We start from the raw sequence: 16,800 nt of genomic DNA on the forward strand, positions 1-16,800 counted from the left end.
CTCAAAATTCGTGTTCACCGGTGTTATTTGACAGGAGTGACCAACAGCTTCGAAGATTCATACATGCTGCACGTCTCCTTACGTGTGTGCCTGCATATTACCTAGCTTAGATCCACGTTCATGGCAGGTAGACAAATTGCGGATGAAGCCTCGGTCGTTATGCGATCTGATCAATTATTATTGGCCTATATGGGAGACATGAGGCAAGATACCGAATGTAGAAGACACGATTTCGCAGCTGTTTGCCTCCCCCGAATACAATCCTGCTGTTACTTTTACTTATACCCCAGACTATATCAAGGTACGTACATACATATACCGCATGATACGGGAACATGCGCTGCGACTCGAGCCGATCGATAAACCGAATCTCAAATTGATCGAAATGTAATTGCCCAATAGGGTGGGCAGCTCTCTGTCCACTTAGAGAAGAGATTTACTCAGCGAGATGCTATCGACCCGGTTTGGAGAGAGGCGGAGAATAAAAATAGAGGACAAAGTTACGAGGAGAGAAATGATTTATCGATCGTTCTTTTATTCCCCTGTTTTGATCTTTTTTTTTTCTTTCTTTTTTTTACATCTTTCTCTTCTGCGGTTGATTTTTTTTTTTTTTTTTCTCTTCTTCGCTCTTATTCTTTCTTCTGTTTTCATCTACGTTGCAGCAGCTATTAGAACGAACGTCCGATTCTGTAATCATGGTGCATTAAATATACTTCGTGACGAACTGGTTGCTCCGATCTCGCAACAGGCTAACGAACGCACTCCGTTAATTATTGAGGATAAGAGATGAGCATCGAAATAAAAATGCAGCAGCGGTGGAAAAAATATTTTTTAGCGTTTTTTTTGTTTTAATGATTTCAAAAGGCTTAATACCGATCTGATGAAACGGATTGGTGAAACTTTGAACTACTTAATTTGAGCAAAGTGTGAAAGACAGATTCCAAGGATTAGAAACTGCAGATTATACACAGCGGCAGCTGCAACAGTCAGGTAAAAAGGGCAAAACTGTCGTTTGCTTTTTCGTACAATTTTTTAGCGCGTTGTTATAATAAATAGAGAGTACAACGAAGCGTCGCGGTTATATATCCACTGCTGTTGATCAAAAAAAAAAAAAAAAAAAATGCAAGCGTTACGCCATCGCGTCTTTGAAGAAATATCATGTATAAATAGAAACTGATTATATTATAGGGATAAATTTACGCCCCCGCATAACTAACGCGGATTAGTCACTGACATAGAAATAGTTTGAATGAAATCTATTGGGTATCAAAGTCATCGCGCTGCAAATTGATACCGATCAAGGTGATAATAAACGACGTTACTCAAGCGTCTAATTCATCTTTGGTCGGTTTCAAGCACGCGAATTATGCCACGCGATGATCGCGGCGTCGTTCCAGATCAAACGCGGACTCGTGGAATTTGATCCTCTTAAACAGGGCATCTGATCTAAGATAAGGATACCGAATGGCGCAAGAAGTACTTCCTGAAGTAAAAGGTGGCCAGAGTATACAAGGTACGTAGGTATGTATGTACCTACGATATATTTCGGTAAGCGACTGTACCTATGAAATGGAAGGTTGTTTTACGGCAATGATTGCTGGAGCTATCGGAATTGGGTTACTTCCGATTCCACAAGTCGAGTTGATTCAACGCAACGTGACGCACTCAAAAGATCTTCTTTTCTTAGAGCCTTCTCTTCAAGCAGGCCGACATATTTTTAAATGTCAGTTTTCCTTTTGACAAATTTCCCGAAGGGATCGTGAGATTTGGCTTCTTTCTTGGACTACTCGTACCAAACATGTTCTTCCTCTGTTGCGGGGTGCAGAACTGAAACCTTGAATTTTCGTTGGAATATATCTTTGACAGTTGTTGCCAGTTGATCAATTTGCAACAAGTTATACAAGTCTGTCCACCCGCGAACACTATGCATAAATATTTAACGACATTTGCATTGGGAGATAAAGGTGTCTACTCTCTCTCTCTCTCTCTCTCTCTTTCTCAGACGTGTAATACGTGTAAGTGAAGTGAAAAAACGACTTCGCGACCTTGAGGCGACCCGGGTATAATTTACCCAAGTATCCATGCCCCGTGGGTGTATTTGACATTTATCGTTTATCTTTTCTTCGTTGCCAACTTGCAGATGGAAGGCCTAACGTTCCGAATTGGAATCGAATAGCAAAATGGCGTTGTCCGATATACCTAACTAAATCAAATCTGCATGATCGCGGCAGCGGTTCAAATCGTCGAAGAAATTAAACGGCCGGGATAAAACCCTGCGGACGTTTTATTCGGACCGATCGTCACGCTTTGTTACACAATTTGATTTTAGTTCGCGGTCTAGTTTCGATCAACGCTGTGCCGCAATATCTGCAAGCTGAGTAGCTGTACGTACATATCATACATACGTGCGTTGTTCACGAGTTATACAATATTCCCAAATTGCTCGTCATTCTAAGATCTAAGATCTGCTGTTCGAATTAATGTAGAGGCGTGCGCGCCTCATTGTATCTATCCTATACATATATATATATATATATATACAAGTGTAAACAGTGATATACCCACTTCGATCCTTAAATTCTGTCAATCAGCCCGCGGCTGGCGATATTCTACACGTTATACGTAATCGAAATAACCGTCTAATGATAATCCCGATGCCGAACACCCGGCACAAATGCGATTGATTAATCCTACTAATTCCACCAATTACTCCGTTGTAACAATACGCCAGTCGCTGTTCCCGCGGCCCTAATCCTACCCTGTATCCTAAAACACTCGTAATCGTCGATCGATACTCCATTCCTACGATATAAAATAAACGTGTAACCGATGTAAATTCGTGTACGTACGTACATTACATACAGGCACCAGTGACAAGCATACATGCGAACTGCGGTCGAGTCCAGCTCCAGTAGCAGTTCTTTAATCTGAATTGCAAGGTTGTCGAATCGGTGAAAGTGTGGGCGTTCAAGTTATCGAACACAATCGTATGATACTGTATGCCTTATGTACACCTATCTTTGCGCACTGCCGTAATTTACGTCCTTTACTGTGCACACGCTTGTACTGTACTCGAACGAAGATCGATTCTACGCATTTTTACCCCTTCAAATTCCTTCGTATCGAGATTCGGAAGAGTCATCTTTCAAATTGATCGCTGCTAGTTTGTATTACTTACAATTAAGTGACGGGTAATGAACGATTAATCTTGAAAGAGCCAAATTATTACGTACCTACTGTAACGTCTCTTTTTGTTCGCGAACACTTTTTTAATACTAGTAAGTGATGAAATTTAGGTGTTTACGTCTGCTGCATCCGTTACGTGTACTTCAAATTCATTTAATTGCATACATCTCAATTACGATATATTATCTCTATACGTGTAATCGACGTCGTAAACATGAATATTTTTTACTCGAAAAGAGTAAACGGATGTCTGCGAACTTCTTCGTACATTTTTTTGCACACTCGTTGAATTAATAGGTTCAAAACGTCATTTTTCGAAATCACTTGTCTCTCCAACGCACGACGCAAATTTTTATAACTGTATAAAAAATCAGGAACATGGACTTTCACTCTTTGTTGGAAATTTATAATTCAGTAGGTCAAAGACGCGTTTTCTCCGAGTCCAAGCAATCTTCCATTAACCACCAAATTTCAGTTTTAAAAACCGTTAACATCGTCTTCATCGGCATACGCAATGCCTATCTTCTTCGGATAGGATAGACACAAATATCTTTCATCTTATACTGTTACCCTAATTAGCGGTGTACTGTATCAGAATCAAAGCATGCAATGACTGGTCAATCGTTACCTGAATAGAATTCATTAGCAGAACTAGTTAGAGTATCAATCTCTATTGTTCGCTATAGTTCCTACAGACATAATGATAGAGTAGTTGGTATTAGTTATTAATCCTTTTCGTCGGGGTATTGACGTTTCATTGTATCGATCAATCGACGCTAACTCAATTAATTTTTTGCGAAAACAAAGAAGAAGGCGACCAATTTCCTCGGCAAGCCTGTGCGAGAGGTGGAGGTTTCCGATTGATCGCGACTTACAAGCAGCCGCTGATACATCACGCCCCACGTGACCCAAAAATGTTACCTGACTCCGTCTGGACCGAAAATGTCAGGTTTTGTGTCTTGCCGTTGTCATTGCCCAATCCGCAGGACGACATTGTCTCACCCTGTGACATTACGGTGCCAAGAATTCGTTTCGTAATTGGTAACCACTAGTGCAAAATTTCCTGTTCGGAGTATAGGATAAGTCTTTTTTTTCCTACCCACAGTCAGGCTGAATGATGCTTTGAACTTTAAAATTTCAATTCGCAAAAGATTTAATTTCACGTATATATTCCGGAGAATTCTATTTTTAAGAACCGGGCAATTTAATTGCTTTCGCTGATTGACCGGCAAACTCACGAAATCGATCCCGTATAATCTTGCTCGCGATGTTTTTCAATCATTTAAAGATATATCAAAGGTACAGTCAGCTCAAGGATGTTCCGAAACAAAAACGCGGCATGAAAAAAGTTTTAAAATTGAAACTAAAATTGTATAAAGTTGAATATTATTGAAAGAGACATCGAGGTTGAACTGGTGAAGACCCTACTAATAACGACCTCAGACAAATCGCACATTTTACTATTTTCTTTTTTATCCAAGAGTCTACAATTTTATCCGATTTTGATCAACAATAGCTTATTTTATTTGTAAATTAATACACTACAAATCGTCTGATACAGATTTCACTCGAGCTTATGAGTAGGTAAAAAAAAAATTTAGTTATGCGTTTATACGATCGTTACAATTAACGAATAATAAACTTGTGATTTGGCAATAAATGCATCATATTGCTGCCGAAAATCCAACTCAAAGGAAGGTATCCCAGGTCGATATCTCCAATTTCATTTCTTTTGTAATATTTTATAGTAGACTAAAAACTAAGCGACACATCTTTTCTTTTTTTTTTTTTTTTTTGTCTGTCATTAAACACTTTAAGGGGATGAAATCACCCTCCGAAGTACAAGGCATGACAAAAGGTGATTTGGCAGTTTCAACCACCAGAAAATAATATTTTTTAACCTTTTAACGGCGGGAGTGGTCTATATATCAACCAGCAGTGAGGGTGGGGACATAACGTAAGAGATTCATTGCATTTATTATAAATTTCACGTCTAATAAAAGATCGATTTCAATTCTTAAGTTTCCCGCCAATTCTCCCCCTTAAAGTGTTTAATGGCAGATAAAAGAAAAATCCTGTCGCTTAGTTTTTAGTCTACTATAACATGTTAGAAAAGAAATCAAATCGGAGAGATCGACCTGGGATACATTCCTGTCAGACGATCCCATGGAGAATGTATTCACGACTAATACGATCTATTGTTAATCAGAATTGTAGAAACGATGTAGAATTTTCGGTGACAAATGATAGATATTGCAATTGTTTGAAGATGATAACAACTATAGTTACAAGCTGGTTTATACATTTGAAATTCAGAGTCTTTAAGTTACGCGTAAGTATTTATTAGCTCAATTGCGACTTTTTCAGCCTTCTTTTTACCATGTTTTTCTTCCAATCACCTTTTCCAACCGACTGTACGTACAACCTATAGATCACCCTCAATCGGGTCCCTGCATCACGTTCGCGACCTTAGAGACTGCGAGCTGCGGATGAAACTCGACTTAGGAAGACCGACTGGCAGCTGGTAGCCGGCGCTGGGTATATTCATGAAAATTACATCTCTAGTAATTTCCGCGTTGTTTAAATATTCAATTCGAATATCGCGACTGCGGCGCCGGTGTGGAATATATACCTACGGTGCCTCCGCGTCGCGGAGCGTGATATCTCTCATCGCGGCAATTACGAGAACCTGCATTAATTTGCTGTTACATTCTTTCTCGTTTTTTTCATCTTATTATTATGCGGCATAATACCAGCTCTGCTCAGTTTTTTGCCCACGAATTATCATTCTTCTACACTAGAGGTATAGACGATGATTTTCGCACGGTAATATACGATTCAACGAATAGTCGTATTACGCATGCGGAGGGTTCGAGAAATGGCGTAAATATCTCGATGAGATCTCTCGAACTTTAATCTGTCAATGAAGAAATACGAAGATTGTGAAAAAAGACAAACAAATTTTTAACATAACGTGAACGGGCACCGAAACTATCAAACATATATTTCACTCTGAATCAAGGATATAGTGCAGGGATTAGACTTTATTTATCTACTATGCTGCACGCATGCCGAGGGTTTCAACACCAAAACCTTGAGAGAGATATTCCTGATTCGCTGTGAAGTAACACGGTGATAATTAGCTGCTTAATTTGCCGTACGGCTAAAATGTTTAGTGGGTATAAATAATCGCAATTATCACCAAAATTTCACTCGTTAGCTCGACGCGTCTTCTTGACAAACAAAACAAAAATTTCTTCGACATTCTTATCCTAGACGAGGTGTATATAAAGTTATCTCCTGCGCAAAGAAAAAAAGGCTTCGTTTTATACCTAAGACCACTTGATCAGGCGTACCGTCTACGACATATCGAGCGAAGGTCGACTTTGCAATACGTATCCGGTTAGTCGAAGTCGCGGCAAAAGTCGATCCCCGCCTCGCGGTAAGAGCGCGGTTGAAGGTGGCCGAAAGATAACATAACGAGGGGAAAAATAAGCAATAAAAGAGGAATAAAAGGACGGCGAACGCGTTTGACGTTCGACAGCCACTCTGACCTGTCCCCAACCGGACGAAACAGGCCCACCGGCGAACCGGCTGAAATGTGAAAAAAAATGTGTTTCGCAACTCATCGTGCTACCAAAGCACGGAGATTTCGTCTGAAAGATTACACCGCCGTTGACGTCGACTTCTTGTTAATGGTGACAACTGATAAAATAAAGAACAGTGATAAAATGTATTTCCGACATGACAGCTGGGCCTGTTCCTGCAGTGCTACAATGTCTGCAAAAGATATGCCTTGCGGAATCGGAGCTCTTGGGCTAGTTTGACCAGAAATGAAAGCGGGCATTGCGCAACGTGTGCGCAGAAATTTAAAGTCAGGGCGAAATCGACCGGTTGCAGAAAAATCGTCCTGCCCAAGACTTAAGGGCGTGCCCTGTTGGATTTTGACGTTGACTTATATATCTCCGAATATCGAAATCCACGTATCTCAAACGCGAAAAAGGACTTTACAGCCCCGTTCTATACAGAATTCTATACAAAAACATTCCGACTGATTTTCATTTGAGGCAGAAATAAAAAAATGGCATAGATTCTACGAAAACGTAACGTGAAATTCGTAAAATTCATGCCATTTCTCTATTTCTGCGTCAAATGAAAATGTATTGGAGTGGTTTTGTCCAGAATTGGGTATAGAACGGGGCTGTTGAGCCCGTTTTCGTATTTGAGACACGTGGACTTCGGTATTTGGAGATATATACGTCAACGTCGAAATCGGCCAGGACGCCCCCTGTTGAATGTGTAAAAACTTTGGTGCAATGGTATGCACGCACGCCTTGAAAGTGTATTACGAACTAGACTGGTGTCGCTTTGATTTATACACCTGGTCTGTTAGAATACAATGCTGTCAAAGTCGGGATCTATAACGAAACGTGCGGCCTCTCGTATAGGTTATAACAGATACAACATCAACATACAGTAGTCAACGTGAAAGGAGTTGTTACAAGGAGTCTGATCAATCGCCGTTCAGGTTTCAGATCCTTTGATCTACCATCGTTCAGAACAGATTCCTGTATTGGATAAGCGCAGTGGACTTCTAACGTGCCGGATTTCGACAGAAGTAAATCTATAGCGATATAAATAACCTATGTATGTTGTGCGAACACGAAATTCGCTATTGAAGTAATTCCGGCATAGCCAAAATACTTGTTCATATCGTTCTCTTTCTTGTCTTGGCCAAACACTCGGTGAGGGGCATTTCGATGTGGATGTGGTCTAAAATCAGAAAACCAATTGATCAAATTGATTACGACAACTTCCTGTACTTTCGGCTGTATATTATTATAATCACGATACTTAACGTCTGATATATCCTGACTTTGACATTTTGGTTATAATTCGAGAGCTCACGTAATTACGGTTAACTTTGAGTGGTAAAGAAAATTTTTCAAGACAATCGATTTCTTTGATAATATTCGTGGGTATATCACGTACGTCTTTTCTCAATACGCTGCATCGTATGTACCTTAAAGCCCGTTACTGTTGATCACTTTGATCGGCACTGGTTCGTTACTCTTCCAAAACCGGATCAGGTGAATTAATTAAGATCAGGTTGAGGCCGAGTGTCAAATCGTTTTTGCTAATCACACGCATATCTCATGTATGTTAGTACGGAGCAGTGTGTTCTTGAAGTCCGGACGAAAACAAACTTAGAAATTTCATGTTTTGTAACGCCTGTCTTATACTTGTAATATGTGATATCGTAAACATCGGTTGGCGTCTGGACGCGATAATTTATAATAACGATGAAGCGGAAAAAATGGGGAAAAAAGTGAAGGCAACGAGGCAAAAACCAAATTAATGCAAATGCAAATGCTGAATTTAGACCCGCGTAACGGCAGATAAAACCGTGTTACATATTTCAAATTTTGCAGTTACATAATAATTCTCACGATTATGATACAGACATAACCAGTTTCGCTAGTTTTTTTCTATCACTCCAAAACCTTTTTCAGACCGTGAATATCTGAAGCAGAGTGAATTACTGACGTCGCGAAAATCTCACGATACGTGATTATCAATTCGATTGGAAAACGTGGTTGAAATAATTCGACTAGGAATAATTATTCCAATAATTGAGAACTGTTATTCCGGAATAATTAAATTCAGCTGACAGTGTATAGGTCCAGGAAATCAAGCAAATCAGAACAGCGTGTGAGTGAAACAAGGTTTAATGACATGAATTTTGTTACAGATAAATTAGTAACAGGACTAAAAGGAATCCGTTTAATGATAATTTGCTCAACATTTTGAAACTTCGATCAATTTAACATTGAATTTTCTAAATTTGAGACGTCAAACTACGTACGTTTAATAATTTTTAAACTAATTAACTTACAAAATTTTATCAAGAGTGGGATCAGCGCAATAAAGTTATTCTCTTATTCTAAATTTAATCTGAATCAAGAGGCGAATCGAAGATCTCTCGCAGACGTTCTTCCAGAACGTAAAACTTGCGTGATTTTTGAAAACAATCCGAAAAACGAAAACGTTGAATGGAAACAGTAAGGAGTTAAAACTTGGTAAAAATTCTTCTTTTATAATAAATATTTATCTGCAACTGTCTGGCAATAAGCTTTGAGGGCGTTTTTGACCCGCTTATTCAGATAGATGGCACCGTTTGAGTAGACAAAACAGAGTCTTCCTAATATTTTAATCAATTTCAAAATCCAATATTCGCTGATGAGTATGAATAACGCAAAATATGGGCACGCTAAAAATCATTCTTATAAATATCGATATGGGCACGCTAAAAATCATCCTTATAAATATCGATATTTTCAAGTGAAAAGTTCCTCGTTCCTACATTTCACTCATTGATAAAGGCAATATCTGGTGTAAAGATAATGTCTGATTCCAAGTGCAAGGAATCGTTCGATACAACCCGTTCTTAGGACGAGCCTAATAAAACGTACTACGAAATTTGCGGTTTGTTGCCCGTCGATTTTTGGTCCTCTTCTTTGTACACAGAAACTCTGAGGTAAGTCTAAACTAAATGTCTAGAAAACTATTCGAATACGAATGAAACAATATACTTATAACACGTATGCAATCGTTTCTCCGATTTTAACAAGCAACACGACAATTGGAAGCTTGACGCGGATAATTATTAAAGAATCTTGTCAAAATAGTCATACAATATGACACTGTTAGACCTAACCGCATTTGATAAAAAGAAGATGCGTCGTCATTTCGGAAACGTAAAAAACCGCAGAGTTTCAAATTCCCGAATTATTCGTACATGCTTATAATTGCCAATGTCACTCGTTCCTAACGTGAGCTGTATTATACAACGTAGCTTAGTGGTACACCAACAGGAACTTGCACCACGCCCATGCCCACACGGTTAAAGTCCTTGGGTGATACGGAACAGAAGTATAACGAACGAATAAAGTGGCTGTACCTACGCCTCGATATCGCACATTCTTTTCATCGTGCCTACAATTATCGTTACGTCAATATTACACGCACATGCGATATGTTTCCACAGAGCGTGTCGTGCGCCTGCAAACGCGCAACACTTGCATACATATACGTGCGTAAATAACCCGCCTCATCGATATCACATCCACCCACGTATGCATAGTATGCACAGACATGTTATACCCTGCAGAGAATGGATACAGGTATGAAAATGATCGAGTGTAGATCGGCGTGTGCCATGGATCACGATTTTGCAACTTGGAATTGCCTTATACTTTGCCCCTAGGCGTGTCCCGTTCAATCCGTTGTTTTCGTTTGCTCGTTATATCGTTCAGGCTACGGTCACGACGAAATCCCATAATTACGATCTATAGAACAACCACCCACAACCGATGTCAGTTGACCGTTCGTCGGCTCGTGCGCCAATTATTACGACACGATTTGCCACAATTGGTGGGTTTCGGCTCCTTTCGTGTTTCGTGCACGATCCTCAAAGCGGAACAGGCGCCGGCTATCCATGTATGGGTTTAAGTCGATCATGTATACCTAGCGCTTTTAATCAGGTCGAAAATTACGACCGATGATTCTTTATTGTCGGTTTATAAGTTTATTGACCATCGATCAGTCCGAGGCAAACCCCCCCGTCCAATAAGCCTGGCTCTAGTAAGTCAGCCAATGAATTACATTTGGGAACTCTACTACGATTTCTGTACTTATACAAGCACACACCTATTGGAGAAAGTGAAAAGGTAGTTTTTTAATCCATGGTGCAGAGGTGATTAATCTTCGACCTGAAACGGCGTGATTAGTTGCAAGGTTTCCAAAAGTTATACCTTACCAGGCAGCTTGACCCTTCCTACGAAATCAATATGGCTGCCGTTCACACACTTGAAATTTAATATCGATTATAGGATCATTTTTAGGATTCATCGCTGAGCGAACGGTCTTTCAAGCCAAAGAATACGATGGCAAGAATAATTGAGTTGGCAATATCGCCTTCGTAGAATGCCTGAGAATTGAGAATTTGGCTCACGAAATTCAATCATTAGTAGGTATCACATTGTAAAATACCGTCCAACAGTTCGGGATCACTCTACAAATTTTCAGTCGAGACGAAATATTGGATATCTTTACCAAAAAGAGGCGTTAGTAATCTAGGCTACATTCAAAAGTACACGGAAAAAAAAATTCAGCTCGTGGAACTAAATATTAGATAGTTACTCGTAAACAGTTCGTCGAACTAAACGTTCTGTTATTGGAAGAGCACTGCATGGTTCGTATAACTGACTGTTAGTCAGCTGTCATAGCTGTACGTTGTTCAGCTCTCTCAGCTAAACAGCTTCGTTCGAAGAGCTAGACCAGAATTTTTCGGCTCCGCTCACAGCGCTTATTATTAAATAGAACAATTATATTGCTATTAGTATTATTTTTCATCATTATTATCATTATTTATTCAGTGTCATTTACATATTTGAATGGACTATTCAAACAATTATCTATCAACTGTATTTAAATCATACTCATGAAATTTGAAGGTTATGAAATATGTCAACGCACCAGAGCACAGCGCAACTTACAGCTCTTAGAGCAAAACCATTCAGCTGTGAGAGCTGAACAACTTGCAGCTATCGGAGCTGACTAATATATAGTTGCTGTAACTGCAAGATAGACCGTAGAGTGCGTATAGTTACTGGAGCTGTAGAATACAGCTCGCCGAACAGAATTTTTTTTTCCGTGTAGAAAGAACCAGCGTCGTTATACTTCCTTTCTAAATTCCCTACAACTTTTTTTTGCACTCATTATGTGACGTTGAACATAATTTTTTCACGCAATTTTCATGTTGTCATAAAGGTACGTCTAATTATTTAAATAATAACGATAAGTATTATCATTTAAAAAGAAAAGCATAATGAAGTTGGTTCTACTTTCAGGTACTATGTGGATCATTTGTTTACGCCTTTTTTCAGTCGAAACATCTAATTATTTGCCTTGATTCAAAATTTGGAAAGTGATCACGAACTTTTTAACAGCACTGTAGACTAACATCTTCAACGTGTTATATCTCATTAGGAGACATGCATCGTCTCTCGTCTGTAGCAAACTTCCACGAAACTTAACCGCGGATTCATATATGCATGGTGTAACATCCATCATGCGCATGTTTATAATCTAAATCAAGAATGACTTATAAATCACCAAAATTACAACCGCTGTGCGTCGTTTATGCCGTCAAAGCGATTAACGGTCCCGACATTTGCCAAACGAGAGAAAACCATCGCTTCGCTTTGATTGCGTAACAAGAAAGCCTTCTTTCGCTAGGCTCATGTTTGCGTCGGGCACCCTGCCAGCGAAGATCTCCCATCTCACGATCAGTTCTTCCCATCCTCGTGCGCCGATTGCGCAATCGCTAATCAGGCTATAACCGGGATCGGAATTGCGTGAGAATAAACGCGTGAAATCTTTGTAATTTTGCGGAATATATATTTTCGGAAATAAAATTGTTAATTTACGATTTGGTGTTCGCCACACGGATGCAAATGAAAACCGACACTCCTCTCGCACCTTCGGTTCTTATTTCGTCGTATAAAGAGTTTGCCGGCGTTCTAAGCGAATCGTAATATCGAAACGAGCGCGGCGGTATTGATATACCAGTGAAAAACACGCTCGTTAATCGTCTCTTTCAAATTCCATGTATAACCGGATTTGTATATGCCAAGATTGCCAGCTAAATGGCAAATCCGTACACCAAATTTTATTTCACGAGATTCTCCACGGCCGCGTACATTAAACTATTTCGAAAGTAAAAGGTGTGAAATTTATAAAGCACGCACACTACCGTCCGTCAAGGCATTTACTTGAGACATTAAAATGAATCTGTGACAAAGAAGCTGTTTAAATGTTAGCCAACTGGAAGAACGGTATATAATAATTATCAATTTAAGGCTGCATTGCGCAAGCTTCGGGTTTATCAGCAGCTTCATTCATGATTTCCACACTTTGCTCCCGTTTCAACGAAACCAATTGCCCATTAGGCAATCGGTAATTAGCAATTATCCGCGATGCCAGTAGCCCAGATAGAATCATAAAATTAATGTTCACCTTCGTTCTGCGGTGTTATTAACAATCACATTCCGGATCATTCGTACTAATGGACCGAACGTGATTTAGAGTTTTTTTCCTTCTTTGTTCCTTTTTTTCTAATCCAGAAGTTGTACGTAATTCAATATGCGCTTGTTCGTGGGCTATAAAATGGCATTAAAAATTCATTTTGACGAAGTGAAACACAACCGCTGAAAGAATAAGATATAAATCTCTTTATTAACTTTACAGCTCTTATACAATTTCATTCCAATTTATCAGAGATCGGACAGCACGTTTTGTAACTTTTACCACAATACGGATTTATAGCTATTACGTCGAATGCTGTTCGGTGTCTCTGTTCAGAAAGTGAGTAAATAAATAAACTTTTGAACCTGTCGGTTCGCAATCAGTCTAAAAGATGGCCCCACATTGACAGAAGAGCCGAATTTGTATGTGATTCAAAATATGGGGTTACGGCTGTTGCTTTGAGCCCTATAATTATTCCATTTTTTATTTTCTCCATATGAAGCTAATTGAGGGTTTAATATATAAATCTGCAATTGAACAACTTACGCAACTCGTCAAATCGGTTCTCCATACCTACATTTAACGATCGAAAATTACACGTATGTATAAACTAAGAGAATCGAGGAACTACATAACAACGCAACTGTACGACACTGTAATTGTAAGCAATTGATCCTTGACTGCATGGCGTGATTACAACTCCGGACCATAATAAAGCGAATCGGTGAAAGCAATAATTTTTTTTACGAAAATCTATTCGATTTTCAAACCTCATTCCTTACCGCGGCCGGCACGCGATTCTTTTCTAACAAAATTCTCCGGTACTAATCGTTGGCATTGTGTTCAACTTCTTTGTTCTGTAGATCAATCACTATCTAGAAATTGAACGAATCACGGTGTATGGGGTTTTCGATGTAATTATTTTTTTTTTTTTGAACAGGAAACAATCTGAGGAGACTTTAATCTCTAATTATGCGTTTACGAAAAGCCAAGAGAATAAAAGTTCTCAACTTTTAATCGTCGTCGTCCGTTTCCGTAAAAACTTCCTTGTTTTTCATGTCTATGACAACCTATAGCAGTGAAATTTAATACATTTATCACTTACTTGTAAAATTATTAGACTTCCAAGTTTCAATAATAAGAAATAATAAAAAGCCAGAACTTACCTTTCCCGACGCCTTCATCTTTAAAATGAATTTCATGGCGCTGTTAATTTTGTATAGTCCAGCAACAAGCGAACGTGAGGGTGAAATCAGTCCATCTTCAAAAAATTCAAGCACCTCGTCCCCGACTGAACTGTACAATAAACATCGATTCATTCAATTGTGGGGTAAAGCGTTTTAAATGATACTAAAAGGAAAAGGTATACATTCTTGGAGCATTTCTGTTTGGGCACTGACCGATAAAACTCATGATCCTTGTCTCTGTACTCGTGAAGGCTTACTCCTGTCACACCGAAGGATCCTGTAGGCGCGGCAACTTTTCCATCGTACTTGCTGACTGCTAGCCCAGCAACGATAACTCGCCCTTTGTAACACAGACTTTGATTGAACTGATGCCCAAATTTAAATTAAACGATATTCTTTCACTGAAATATACCTTCTCGAGACAAGTGTTGTATTACAACGGAAAACTCGTTGTCGTGTAGCAGGTCCTTTACCAAACCCGATTTATAGACATCTGTAAAACTGTAAATGTAAAACAGAAAAGTGATTGGCAAAGAAAAAAACAGAAACGAATTTTAATTGCATAAATCTTGTTAGCGAAAGATTATGAAAATTCCTTTTGTTTTAAATCGATAATTTTCAGGCCAAAAATGAAACTTCTAGTTTTGAGAACAAGCTTGTTATCTCACCAAGACAAAACTTTCTTGAAATTTTCGCCACTGACACCATCGAAAATTTCTTTGATGTCTTTCTCCGCAGCAATGTTGACGATTTGCTTCATCAACTTCTTGTCGTGAAACTTAAGCGCTGCAAATGCTCCTTTTTCTCTAACAAGCGTGGTTCTATCTTCTGTTGCACAAACCCCAATTACCTATAAATAATCTTAATTATTACTTTCCCAATATTAACACGATTCAAAGTAGAGGGCAAGTCTGATCATAAATCTAAATTAGAAAGTTAAAAACTAATTCTATAAACCTGAGCTCTGTAGACATTTGCAGCAAGATCGACGGCAGCCAAACCAACTCCGCCAAGCCCAACATTGACCAATACCATATCATCTTCTTGCAAGCAGGCTCTCTTTTCGAACCCAACAAGTGCCGTGGCGTAACCGTCCAGCAAACACACTGCATCGATCAGTTTCAATGAGTTAGGAACCTTCCAAATGTCCTGAAAGATGAGAAGAGATAAGAAATAATACAAGGCGACATGAATATCTCAGTTTATCCCTTTGATCTATCTGCCTTACTACTAAAGTACCATAAATTCCTAGGAATCCAAGTAAATCTGTGCCAACGAAATACCGAAAAATTCAACCCCTTACCCCAAATTCTGCTGTGCAGGTTTCTGCAAACCCGCCAAAGCGCTGTTTGTTTAGGGCGATAACTTTGTCCCCAACTTTGTATCCAGCCTTGGCCGCATGATCGCCAACCTCTCGAAGCTCGCCGACTATCTCATAGCCCAGTATTTGAGGCAGCTTCAGCTTGTGCGGGTAAGAATTTTTGCTCAAAAGGATGTCCGGACCATTCAGAGCGCAGTAGTGAACGTCGATGAGTACCTGGAGGCGAAGAATCGAGGTGAGACTTAACGAATTCTTTTATCGTCTTAACCGAAGTAAGGCAAAAATAAGTTTCCAATTCCAAACCTCTTTGTCCTCGGTTATCCTCGGTGCATCAATGTTCTCGATTTGAAGAGGCTCATCGAAGTTTTTCAGCAAGGCCGCCTGAACGCGACCGGGTTCCGGAGTCGGAATAACATTCTTTGAGGGTTTGTCAGCGACGACGGTTTCCGATGCGACAGCAGCTGTGCTTCGCCATTTTGACGTCGAGAGTCTTATACATGATCTTTTCTCAGTTTTCGCAAATAATTGCGATACAACGCGTCGTCCAAATGCGGCTGACATATCTCAACGCTTATGTGTTTACTCCATATGCGGACTGCATCGCTTTCTACCACGTGACTTGACCACCTAGCCCTAACTTGATTCAACCTAACCTAACTTACGTACAACGTCACCGACACGAGCCAACGACTCAGCTTTGCTTTGCTTCCAGCGCCTGCTGCCATCTCGCGACTTTCGACTCACTGCCAGATCCACAGATCGGATGAGCATGATCGCAACGTTATCTGACAAGAATTTAGGGTACTAATTTCCCCGCTGACGTCACAGATCGTATTTTTGAATTTTATAAGGCGATGACTGATCTACAATTTGTCTGTTCGATTTAATCCTACTCTTAGCAGGTTATTTTCGAATGATTTGAAATTTTCAAAATCATGCTAAAACTATTGTGTTCGACTCTTAGACAATCTTTAATAATTAGTAAGAAATTCTATGTTTTCGAATGTGTATTTAGTT

At 39.4% G+C, this 16,800-nt stretch overlaps 1 protein-coding gene across 1 annotated transcript; it reads right to left on the minus strand.

The window, feature by feature from the left end:
• Window positions 1-14,154: 14,154 nt before the first annotated feature.
• Window positions 14,155-16,440, minus strand: LOC124179996 (quinone oxidoreductase-like protein 2). The gene is made up of 8 exons (XM_046564938.1): window positions 16,087-16,440; window positions 15,766-15,999; window positions 15,420-15,611; window positions 15,131-15,312; window positions 14,875-14,963; window positions 14,676-14,802; window positions 14,442-14,571; window positions 14,155-14,345 (listed from the first exon to the last, which is right to left on the minus strand). Exons 1-8 carry the CDS (start codon window positions 16,342-16,344, stop codon window positions 14,289-14,291), a joined length of 1,269 nt encoding a protein of 422 aa, XP_046420894.1. The 5' UTR covers window positions 16,345-16,440; the 3' UTR covers window positions 14,155-14,288.
• Between the last annotated feature and the right edge of the window lie 360 nt (window positions 16,441-16,800).

The sequence above is a fragment of the Neodiprion fabricii genome, chromosome 4 (assembly GCF_021155785.1).
Source record: "Neodiprion fabricii isolate iyNeoFabr1 chromosome 4, iyNeoFabr1.1, whole genome shotgun sequence".
NCBI lineage: Eukaryota > Metazoa > Arthropoda > Insecta > Hymenoptera > Diprionidae > Neodiprion > Neodiprion fabricii.